The sequence below is a fragment of the Triturus cristatus genome, chromosome 6, assembly GCF_964204655.1.
Source record: "Triturus cristatus chromosome 6, aTriCri1.1, whole genome shotgun sequence".
NCBI classification, from domain to species: Eukaryota; Metazoa; Chordata; class Amphibia; order Caudata; family Salamandridae; genus Triturus; species Triturus cristatus.
Genome location: NC_140589.1, coordinates 1,779,165,976 through 1,779,178,671, shown reverse-complemented (window position 1 = coordinate 1,779,178,671; position 12,696 = coordinate 1,779,165,976). Strand labels below are relative to the sequence as shown.

Here is a 12,696-nt window from a genome sequence, read left to right as displayed (position 1 = left end):
AAGACCATACCATGTCCGCCGGATCTACCCCACATCGAGCGCAGGAAGCGTCCTGACGGAGGCCCGCACGATATAAGCGGTCCGGGGTCAGATATGCGGCATGGAGGTAGTAAAGTTGGATGAGCCGCAGTCTAGCTGAAGTGGTAAGCGTTCTGGGTGCCATAAGGGCGTCCCTCCAGTCAGCTTCGTCCAAGGGACCCACCCAGGTCTCCCACCGCTGCCGCAATCCGCTCCAATCTACCGGGGTATTGTTGATCAGAGATTTATAAATACAGGATATTCCCCCCCTCCCAAGACATCCAAGCATCACCTGGGCCTCGGGCGGACTATGGGCGGGTAGTCTGGAATCTAGAAGGACATGGGACTGGACCGCATGGCGCAGCTGGAGGTATTTATAAAATTGCGAAGACTGTAAAGAGAATCGGATCTGAAGCTCCTGGAAGGAACACATGTAGCTCCCCCGCCAGACATCACCTAAGCAGGAGATCCCTAGAAGATCCCACGCTCGAAATCCCTCAAGCCCCGCCACCTCCCGCAGCCAAGTCCCGTGCCAAAGTGGTCACTGTTCCCGACCAACGGGTATGGCGCAAGGCGGCGCGCCACGCCAGAAAAGGGGCCCGCACGACATCTGGAAGTGACCGGGAGACCATCGCCACATAGAGCATATTCTGAATAGATGAGAACCCGGTGAGTTGCACCTCGAGTCTATAGGCCGGATCATCCCACCCGTTCGAGAACCAGTCATGAATCACCAGCAGCTGGGTGGCCAAATAGTACAAGTAAAGGTTAGTCATGCTCAGGCCTCCATCATATGAGGGGACTCGGCAGCGGTCCAGTGCCAAGCGGGGTCTGCCGCCACCCCAAAGAAATTTAGTCGCCAACTTATCCATTTCCCGGAACCACGGGCGGGGGAAGGGGCACGGAGTGTTTTGTAGCATGTATAGGAACTTGGGAAGGATCATCATCTTATAGAGGGCGATCCTCCCCAATGGGTTCAATGGGAGCGACTGCCACCTAACCATATCTAATCTGGTCTTATTGACCACAGGGGCCACATTGAGGGCCCAACAGAGTTCCGGAAGAAGGGTGACCCAGATCCCCACATATTTAAAGGAGAGCCTCCGGAGGGGAATATCTGACTGCCAGTCGAAACACTCCCTCGACGGGTGCAGCGGGACCAGTACGGATCTCTTAGGGTTCAGATGAAGACCAGACGCCTGACCAAACCGGCAAAGAATCCGGCGGACCCGGGGCCCCGAGACCGCCGGATCAGAGAGATATAGAAGGACGTCGTCCGCGTATAGAGCAATTTTGTCAGGGGTCATACCCGGCCAGTCCCACCCACGGAGAATGGGATCCGACCGGATCAACACGGCCAGGGGCTCCATGGCCAGGGCGAAAAGGAGGGGCGAGAGCGGGCAGCCCTGTCGCGTCCCCCGACCTATGGGAAACGGGCGGGATAGAGCCCCATTGACCAACACACGGGCTCGAGTACAAGACACAGACCATGGCGCGGAACCGGGGACCAAAGCCCATTTGCTCCAAGATGTCATCCAGGTAGTCCCACCCCACTGAGTCAAAGGCTTTTTCGAAGTCAACCAGCAGAAGGACCAGATAGGGGGAAAGGCGCTCCCGGTGTGCCAGGGCGAGATGCAAGCGCCACAGGCAGTGTCTGGTCCCCCGGTTTGGCATAAATCCACATTGGTCGGAATGGACCAATGAGACAAGGAACGGGCGCAACCGCTGCGCAAGGACAGTGGCGTATATCTTGAGCTCAGTATTAATGAGGGATATCGGCCTGTAATCCGAGCAAGACTGAGATGGGGGTTGCGTCTTGGGAAGGACAACTATAGTGGCCGTGTCTGTTTCCTGCGGGAATGAGCCCTTCTCCACCACTTCTGCAAAAAGGTCCCGAAGCCTCGGGGTCAGGGTCTCGCGGTAGTGAGCATAGTATTCCTGTGGGAAACCATCTGGTCCCGGGGTCTTCCCGGATGCCAGGCGGCTAATCGCCTCCTCAATTTCTTGCAGCGTAATGGGCAAGTCGAGGGTCTCACAAACCTCCTGTCCCAGCCGCCAGGGGCTCCATGGCCAGGGCGAAAAGGAGGGGTGAGAGCGGGCAGCCCTGTCGCGTCCCCCGACCTATGGGAAACGGGCGGGATAGAGCCCCATTGACCAACACACGGGCTCGAGTACAAGACACAGACCATGGCGCGGAACCGAAGACCAAAGCCCATTTGCTCCAAGATGTCACCCAGGTAGTCCCACCCCACTGAGTCAAAGGCTTTTTCGAAGTCAACCAACAGAAGGACCAGATAGGGGGAAAGGCGCTCCCGGTGTGCCAGGGCGAGATGCAAGCGCCACAGGCAGTGTCTGGTCCCCCGGTTTGGCATAAATCCACATTGGTCGGAATGGACCAATGAGACAAGGAACGGGCGCAACCGCTGCGCAAGGACAGTGGCGTATATCTTGAGCTCAGTATTAATGAGGGATATCGGCCTGTAATCCAAGCAAGACTGAGATGGGGGTTGCGTCTTGGGAAGGACAACTATAGTGGCCGTGTCTGTTTCCTGCGGGAATGAGCCCTTCTCCACCACTTCTGCAAAAAGGTCCCGAAGCCTCGGGGTCAGGGTCTCGCGGTAGTGAGCATAGTATTCCTGTGGGAAGCCATCTGGTCCCGGGGTCTTCCCGGATGCCAGGCGGCTAATCGCCTCCTCAATTTCTTGCAGCGTAATGGGCAAGTCGAGGGTCTCACAAACCTCCTGTCCCAGCCGCCCGAGAACCGCCCCGCTCGTCCCCAGCAATTCCGCAAGGGAGATCTCCGACGCCCGAGTTCGGTATAGCTGGGAGTAATAGTCTGCAAAGGTCTGGGCCATTGCCACCGAGACCGTGTGGGTCTCGCCTACGGAGTCTTTGACGGCAGGAATGATCCTGCTTGCCCGGGGGTAAGTAGCCAGCCGGTGGAGGAGTGTATCATTTTTATCCCCCCATCCGTAGACCCGGGCCACCGAGGAGTGCCAAAGAGTCTTCGCCGCCTCCAGAGAGTGCAGGCGTATCTCCTCCCGCAGAAAGGCCAGTCGGTGTGCCCGCGTGGCATCTCCCAACGCCCCCTGGTTCCGCTCTAGCTCCAAGGCCTGAGCTTCGCAAGCCGAGAGTTGTTGGATTTGTCTACGTCTCTGCTGTTGCACATGCCTCTTTGCAGCCCCCCTAACAGTCGCCTTGCCCGCCTCCCAAAGGATGACAGCGGAGGAGACGGAGCCCGCATTGTGAGAGTAGTAATTAACTATCTCACCTCCCACCACGGTTCGAAAAGCTTTGTCTTGAAGGAACCAAGTGTTAAGACGCCATATCGGGCGGGCAGAGAGGGGAGGCGGGCCAAGAGCAAGGAGCACCGGCGAGTGGTCTGACAGGCCCCTCGTAAGAATGCGTGCATCCTGCACCCCCACGCATTCGGTAGACGGGACGAAGATGAGGTCGATCCGGGCGTGAGAGTGGTGCGCCGCCGAAGTGTGGGTGTATTGGCGAGCCTGTGGGTGCCAAATCCTCCAGACATCACACAGGCCTTGAGATTCGGCCCAGTTCGACAGCTGCTTCGCGCGAGCAGCTCTAGCAAGGGAGATCGGACCTGTCGAGTCCAGATGGGGCGTATAGACAGCATTAAAGTCTCCTCCAAGAACGAGCGAGCCCGCCGGAAGTGTCGGGAGGAGCCCCGCGGTGTAGGAAAGGGCCGTTGGTAAAAGGGACGGTGCCGCATAAAGGGACAGCAAGGTGAGGGATCGCCCCTCAAGAGTACCACAAACCGCAACCGCCATGCCCTGGGGGTCTAGATGTACCTGAGCCAATACAAAGGGAAAGGACCGTCAAAGTAAGATAGCCACCCCCCGGGATCCCCTCGCAAACCCTGAGTGCCACACCCCGTCGTAGCCGTAACGGGCGAGAAAGGGACATTTATTGCCAAGAAGATGGGTCTCCTGAAGGAGGAGCACATCGATCTCCGCACGCTGAGCATATTTAAGGACTGCCATGCGTTTAAAACGATCTAGAAGACCATTGACATTCCAGGACAATATGCGCACGGCGGCCTTAGGAACGGGCGTGTCAGCCATGGTCGTGGACAAAAGAATGGGTCAAGGGAGGCGCGGCTGCGCGAGCTCCCAGAGAGGAGGGACAGCGGGACATCGAACAGGAGAGCAGGTCAAAGGTTACATGATGCCGTGGAACAACAACAGAGAGGAGTTCACCCTCTACCAACAAAACCCTCCCTAGGAGGAAGAAACAACCCCAAACCAACCCCAACCCCCCACCCCCCACCCTATACTTCGAAAACAGAAGCATCTGTCGCCCTAATGAAATGGAACAACCACCAAGCTAAAACGCTCGGGCTTGAGCACTAGTGGACCCCTTAATATAGCAGAATAAGCCTGATTCACCTGCCCTGGCCGAGAGCAATGAGCACAACGGAGCACTCCAGCCCAGTGCAGAGCGCCCGCAACATGGTGGGCATCCCCCCCCCCCCCCCCCCAACCCCGACAAAAACACAGACAACAGAAGGAAGTCAAAAGGTAGGGCTACGAGAAAGGTCCGAGGTGTCCATTTGCAGGGCAGGCCGGGCCGCGGAACCCGCCCGCCGGGGCGACGCGGCCCGCCGCCCAGCAGCCGCGGGACTGGTGGGTGCAGCAGAGGAGGCAGAAGAGGCCCCAGACCCCCGGCGTGGTCGCCCCATGGAGCATGTGCTGACCACCTCTCCTTCTGTGCGCTACCGGGGCAGCGTGCAGTGTCGTCGACGGGTTCTCGATGACCGGGGCATTCCCCGCCCCCCCCCCGCCCACCCACAGGTGATCCGTGTCCAGAGCGGCGCAGGGGGCGCTCCTCCGTTAACCAGGCCCAGGCCGCTCGGGGTGTATCAAAAAATATTGTCTTGTGTTGGAAGATGACTCGAAGGCGGGCCGGGAACTGAAGCTGGTATTGGAGGCCCATGGATCGCATCTTCTGTTTCACCTCAGTATAGGAACGTCGCAGTTCCTGGACTTCTCGGGTATAGTCCGGGAAAATCATGATCGGGTGGTTTTGGTACTTGAGGGTGTCCACGCGCCAGGCCTCGCGAAGAATAGCATCCCTGTCCTGGAAATTAAGGATCTTGAGGATGAAAGGCCGGGGTGGCGCTCCTGGGGGCCTAGGGATCCAGGGAGCGATGGGCCATTTCCACCACAAATGAGGCAGACAGGCTGTCCGCCGGCATCCAGGATTTAAACCAGCGTTCCATGAAGTCATCTGCACGGCCCGATTCGACCCCCTCTGGGAATCCCACCAGGCGGAGGTTACTGCGCCGGGCGCGGTTTTCTGCATCTTCGACCCGGCAGTGCAATTCCTTGGAGTGGGTGGTCAGTTCTCGTACTTGGTCCTGCAGCTGGCGGATATCATCCTCAGCGGTAGATATCCTCGATTCGGCTTCCGAGATGCGGGCGGTGGCGTTACGCAGATCTTGCCTGAGAAGGGCGACATCCACCTTAACCTCTCCCACCATACCCTCCAGGGAGGCGCGAGACGAATTGATGGCCTGCAGGATGGCAGCAAGGTCTGTAGCGGGGGCCGGAACCGGTTCGCCGGTGGGGCCCGTCCCCCTCTCGGAGGTTGTAAATTGGTCCATCCTGGTTTGGGTGGCTGCGGGTGTCTGCTTGGCTGCCCTGTCTTTACCCATGGTGGTGGAACCTTGGGCACTGAGGCCGCCGAGGCCAGAGGACGGGCGGTGTAGGCACTTCCAGTGCGTCCACGAGGATCTAGGAGACAAAAGGCAGGCGGAAGGAGGCACGATCAGGGCATCCCGCTTAGGTAGAAGGCCAGGCACCACCAGAACCGCAGATCATTCCCCAGGGAGCCGCCCAATCTGACAGCCGGCTATCCCCTGGAGTTCTTCATCAGATCAACGTCTGCCACTATCACGACCAAGGCGAGGCTTCGCAACTCAGGTCCAAGGCCCCGGGCCCAAACACCCTCCAGCGATTCTCCTGCAGGCGATAGGCCTCCAAGGCACAGGCAAATGCGCTTCCCCACGCTGGCGACCCCTCTCAATGGGCCCCTCACCACCACGGTCTACGTCCAGCTCGAAAGGGGGCTCCCGTACAGGTCAGGCCTCTCCCCCGGGGGTCCCGATCACCTCGCCCCCAGCATAGTCAACCTCCGAGTAGCGAGAGGGGGGGGGGGGGGAGGGAGGGGGAGAGGGAAGCCATTCACTTCTTCTTCGTGACCGCCGGCCCGAACCTGAAAGGGGACCCCGCACCGCCCGGATCACCCCAGATGGCCGTGGTAGATTGGATTGGAGCCAGCGCAGCAGGCGGGAGGAGGAAGCGAGGGGGGGCCGACACCCGGCCCGATGGGGGGGGTGTCCCCACCTCTCCCGGCACCCACAGCAGCTCAGACAGGCCCAGTCGATGTCTCCCCCGTCGCCCCACTCACCGCCTGCTCCACTGTACAATTCTGCCTCCAAGAGCCAGCTGCACGCCTCCAGAGCCCCCACGGGCGGACACCAGACAGGAGCCTTGTTTTCCGTTCCTCGGTGGGGCTCGCAGCGGCCGCGGGACCGCCTCTTCTTATCCGCCGGCAAAATCTGGCCTACACACCTCGTGGGCGCCGTGGGCTCAATTGATAGCCTGCCCGCGCCACAGTACCAGGGCCGCTGCTTTCCCCTGCCGGTCCGCTGCCGAGGCGCCGGGACAACCTCCGCGAGGACAAAGACACTTCAAATCCGGGCCCAGGACAGCGGGACAGCTCCGCACTCCGATGTGCTCGGAGGGAGCCGGCCAGGGCAGCTCAGAGCGGAGCAAGAAGGACTAGCGCTCCCTCGACTTTGCCCAGTTTATTGTGTAGCCCAACACTCGTCCATATGCTGCACAAATATCTAGGAGACAGCTGAGTGAGCGTGCAGGTGAAGCCAAATAGAGCAACACATCATCTGCATACAGTGAAATGCGGTCTTCCCATCCCATAGCCCATTTAAGTCCGCGGATTACTGGGTCCTGTCGTATCCATGCCGCCAGTGGTTCTAGAACTATTGCAAATAGGAGCGGTGACAGAGGGCAGCCCTGCCTTGTTCCTTTACCCAGGGGGAAATCAGCCGAAATGCGTCCATTTCCCACCACTTGTGCCATGGGTTTAGTATATAGCAATTTAACCCATTGGCAAAACTTGGGGCCAAATCCTATGTGGTGAAGGACTGCAAAAAGAAACGGCCATTCGACCATGTTGAATGCCATTCGTGCATCTAGGGACATAATTATGGCATCTTCGTCGATCATGGCTTTACGCGCCATCACATTGTGGAGTCTCCTGAGATTTAATGCCGTATTTCGATTCGGCATAAACCCGGATTGATCTGGGTGAATCACCATCTCTAAGTATGGTTGTAATCGTAATGCCAAAGCTTTTGCCAGTATCTTTGCTTCAGAATTTATGAAAGATATTGGCCTATAGGACATGCAGTCCTGCGGTGGTTTTCCCGGTTTATGTATAGCGACTATCATGGCCAGACGCTGATCCCTGGGGAGTATCCCATGTTTCAGACTATCCTCATACATTGTAAGTAAATGTGGCGCGAGAATAGTGGCTGTCAAATTCAAATTCAAAATTACTTTATTCGGTAACTGATAAAGTGGACCATAAAAGTTCATATACCTAAATCAATACAGTTTAAAATACCAGTTCCTACAATCATTAAAACCATATCAAGAACATTACAGGATAGATTTGCGGTATTTAAAAACATGTCTTAAGAATACAGTTACAGAAGCGATAATAAATTCATTGTCTAGCGACTGCAGAAAACAAAACGCTAGTTGACATCGTCTCAGATCTGATCTTTATAAAACTGGAATGATCCACATTTTTCTAGGGTTAGAGTAAAATTTACAAAAGTGGCTGTCAATTTGTAAAATTCTACTGGGATACCATTTGGTCCTAATGCCTATATTCAATTTTTTATTCCATCAGAAATAGGTTTACTCCAAGTTTCTAAAAGGAAGAAATAAAATACCCGTATCTGGAAACCTTACTTGAAGGCCTGACAGGAATCTCTCTTGTGAAAGGACCTCGTCAGATAGGAGCCCGGCTCCTCCCCCTCACGCAGCTCTTATCTGTGAGGGTAAAAGTCGCCCCCAAAGATGAGGGCTGTGATTAGGAAGCGAGAAGTTAGCGCGTGGGAGGCGTGGAAGCAGGGGTGCTGAGAATAATGGGGGAACGGCCCTAGCTACGAGCTCATCGACGCACCCAACTCTTTACGCAAAACCCATGGGTGCCTGGAACGTGTTGGACGAGTCTCGCGAAGGCAATCGAGTGAGCTTTGGCGGGAATCTGAACATTTGCATCACACCCAGTCAGAAGGATTAATGTGTGATATGTGCAGTAAAACTGCAAGCCCTGTGTGTGCATGGAACTGAGGGTTCTCACTGACCCCAAAAAAAGTGAATTACATTTTGTCAGGTGAAAAAGAAAGAAGACACTTGATTTTGCAGGCAGCGGTCAAAATGCCATTAAAACCCTTTAATAGCTGCTTGAGGCAGACACTGGGTGCTGCAGTACGACTGAGGGGCTCCCGCCATCCATTCATGTTCACACGTTGCGCGTCTTAGTGGGATTTGCTCTGCGCATCTGAGGCTAGTTTGACTCCTGCAGCCCACCGGTTCGGACATCTCACCCCCTGCCTTGTTTGGGAGGTACACACTCTCCATGTGTTTGAGGCAATTGCTTCTTCCTCCCTGACCCTCAGCGTTTGCATATTACACCTTATTCTGAGGTTCGCTGTGCGTGTTTGATATATGTTCTGTACTATGCACCACCCTGTACATCTACATTCACTACCTCCTGCTTTATGAAAGGAAACTCTGTGAGTGAAGTCATCATACCCAGAAAGCACAAGGCACTCATTGCTGACAACATAATATCTAACTTTCTAACTGCAAACGCGGGGTGTGGAGGGGGAGTCTAAAAGCCCTTCATTCCGGTTGCCACGTGTAGTTTCCGGAAAGAGGGGTCTGATTGCACCGTCCGTTCATCCTTCCAGGGACCTCGGCACACAGTAGGTTTATTCCAAGTTCCAGAGCTTTGGGGGTGGCACCCAGTGGCATGGCTTGTCCGACTCAATCACGTTTCGCTGCACAGTCAGCTGCTAATATGGAAATAAAATGAAGGGCGTGCTGTGTCCACAAGGACCCGAATCTGTACCCGCTACACACTCCAGGCCTGAAACGAGTGAGGCCTCCCTTTCTACAAATGATGAGGTGCCGCGCCCGCGTGCACGGGAGGTGAGGCGCCATCTGTGTAAGGTGTGACTGAGGCACAGGCTGCCCACGAGGTGCAGTGTATTTGTGTGCAGCGATCGAGGTACCGGACACAGCAAAACATTCACACCGGGCCCAGACTCCGACATCGCTGAGGTGACAGATCCTGTGAGGTTGGTGACATTTCTTCAGTCTCCACAAGCACGCGCAGCTGAGAAAAGTCACGTGACAAGTCTGCGCGGCTACTAACCAGACAGTGGCTGAGAAAACTAGGATGCATATATACAAGGCCCCCGCGCCACCGAAGCGTCACTTTTTTTCACTCTCAGGTGGTGCACAATGCTGAGCCATATTTCCAAGGTCACGCAAAGCCAACGTGGCTTTGCCCCCTTTTACGCATTATTCTGCAAGAAAGGGACAGTCCATGGGTGTTGCTGTGAGTGTTCCCACGCAGCCCTCATGGATTCTGAAGCATTCTCAGATTTACAAGGTTTAGTAAACCTGGGAATGGGTCAGATTCTACAGCCTCCCCAGGGGAGGTGCTAAAGTGGCACAACGAGGAGCAATACCTTTATTTCTCCTTGGTTTTTGCTCTTTCTATGTGTGCTGCATTCCAGCACACAGAAGGAGGAAAACATCATCAATGATTGTTTTTGTGTAGGAAGGTGTCCCTTCCTACACAAAAATATTCATTCCTTGCACCTGCATTGGTGCTATGCAGCCAATTGTGCACCATTGCAAAGAAAAGCACAGGGATGCATTGTATTGCTGTAATTACAACACATTCCTAATGACGCAGCTCAGCGCAGCAAGATGGCTTGCAGCGTCATGCTGCATTATTTTCTAGTAAATATGCCACTAGGGGTGTTGGAAAAGTCAGGAGACTTGAATATGGCAGTGCCTCGGAACATCATGATAGGTGGAGCCAAAGTTACCCTATCACCAAGAGAGGGCATATTATTGTTCCTTTGTGCTTACCTCCCAGAAGACCCTGGTGGTGAGGTAGAGAACCCTGGAATCTCTTAGATCATATAAAAGGATCCTCACCCACAAGTACCACCTGTATCGTATCCTCACGCACTGCACCTAGTAGGTGTGGGTGGGCTCAATGCTGTTTGTTTGCGCAGCCCTTATCGCTAAGGGATCTGTGGTAAAAATTGCCTGCCGGTTTCTCCTATCACTGCTTAGTTCATTTCTTTATCCTGGATACCTTTGCCAAGATTAACAAGCATTGAAAATGGAATAGGTCTCGCCTTTAATTAAGTTAAAGCCATTTGCTTTGCTAATGGTATTGTATAGCAAAGCAAATGGCTTTAACTTAATGAAAGGCGAGACCTATTGCATTTTTAATGCCTGTTATGATTTGTCACCAGTGAAATTGCCTGCCCTCGCAGCACTGTTTGTACGCCTCCCATATCGTCGTTGGCGCGGGCACTGAGTGTTCATTCTCTGTGAAATACTGTTTCATGGTGGTGATCAAGCCCTTCCTAATCACTTTGTTTTTTAGATAACCAGGGTATTGCGGAAAAAGTCTACGTCTCCCCGGGATGTAGGATGTGTAGGTGATCAGTATTGGTGAGAGGTCAGATATACCTCTTGGCAAATGTGTTAAGTCTAGTACCTTTTCCATCCCCACTGCTAGTGTAAATATATAATCTATTCTTGAAAGACTATTGTGGGCCCCTGAATGAAAGGTATATTGGAGTTCCCCCGGGTGCCTGGCTCTCCAGATATCTGTGAGGCCAATCGCACTGACAAATTCTTTTAGCTAGAGATTGTGGCCACTGGAAGCCCTAGGTGGTTTTCTATCCACAGTAGCATCGATTGTGGCGTTAAAGTCCCCCCGAAGATAAGCTCTCCCTTTGGGAGTGATAACAGGAATTTTCCCAGCGCTGGGAGGGTGGATTGATGCAGTGCAGGTGGAACATAGACCGATATCATAGTATAACGCCTCCCTTCCCATTGGCAAGAGATCACAGCAAATCTCCCCTGTTCATCCGCCCAGGTGCCATGTAATATCAGGAGGTAACGTTTTTGGATCAGGATTCCAACTCCCCTGGAACTCGAAGTGAATTCTGAGTGTATCGCCATTTTGTAACCCCATCTATCCAGGGCTTTACATGCAGATCCCATTAGATGTGTTTCTTGTATCAGTGCCATTACTGGCCCCTTTCGTTTAATGTACTGAAGGACCAGACCCCTCTTTATCTTATCTCCCAGTCCGTTTACATTCCAGGATATAACCGTGAGGGGAGCTGATCTCATTTTAGCGTCCGGGGTCTGTGAGTCCGTAACCGTCATGGACACCATACTGAGCGTTACCTCGGATTGTCTTAATCTTAAAGCTGAAAATGTCGTCAAATACGTATGTCTTATCCCTACATCGCATGCCGTTCTGTCTTATCATGTGAATCAAAGCTAATGAGCTTTTGCTGACAAGCAGGTAGTCTAGTGCAAGAGGAATTATCTATGGAGATGCGGAGTGGTCAGTCTACAAGGGGGTTCCTACTGATTTATAAACTTTACTATGAGAATACATTTTGACCTGAACCTGTGCTGTGTCGTTTCGGTCTCCATCAACAGTTCCATGTGTTTTGTTTTTAGTGCTCAATATCAAAATTTATTGTTTTTTTCAGTAATTTAGGATTCTTTTTTAGCAAGCTATTTGAGGAGTGTAGTTTTTCCCTTATTTTTTATTTGAAATGGGAAGACCGCTTGTACTTTCCTACCCCAAATCTCAATTATGATCTTTCAATTTTTTGCCTAACTTTCGCTGTTCCTATCGCTGTAATCTTATATGTAACCTGTTTCCCTATTCTTTATCCCACCATATTGTTTTCCGATTTGTCATTCTTACTTTAATTTTATGTTGCTCGTGTCCCCAAACTTTTACCCTACTCTCACCCAAACCAGACTCTGGTAAACTGAAACTGGCCAGTATGTTCCATAATATTTTCCCTTCAATGTTACTGTTCTCCATTTTTTATCCTGAAATTATTTATATTTGGTGGCATGTGGCCTAAACAAAAGTCACTGCCTTAAACTTCTGGTTTGTAGCAGACAGAATAATAATGATACAAAATAAAATGTAGCGGTGGCAGAGCATTTCTGACCTGTGAGGTGGAAGTCCTCCAGGACGCTCTTCATCTTCGCCACCTTTAACTGTAAGGTGGCTTGTTCATTCTTTTGTGCCAAGTGTGTGGGCTCAATGGTAATGTTATGTGCTTCTTCCTGCGTGGATTGTGCAAATTGCTGCAATGTAAAAAAAGAAAATAAGCATGCATTTTCGCACCGGATCAGTGTTTGCAAAATACACAAGTAATGGAAATTCACACGCTGATAAAAAATAGGAAACAGTTGTTGAGTTACAAAGGATATAGAAAAACACAGCTTAGCAACATAAAGTAGCTGAAATTAAATGTGGTATTGC

The 12,696-nt window shown here is 53.0% G+C and overlaps 1 protein-coding gene across 2 annotated transcripts in view; it reads right to left on the bottom strand.

Annotated features, from left to right (window-relative positions):
- The window catches only part of CENPO (centromere protein O), a 111,921-nt gene that overhangs the window by 50,841 nt on the left and 48,384 nt on the right, over positions 1-12,696 (bottom strand). For both annotated transcript variants that reach the window (XM_085613082.1, XM_085613083.1), the window contains exon 4: positions 12,380-12,518. In XM_085613082.1, coding sequence (XP_085469208.1) covers positions 12,380-12,518 — 139 coding nt within the window. The remainder of the gene's footprint in view (positions 1-12,379; positions 12,519-12,696) is intronic.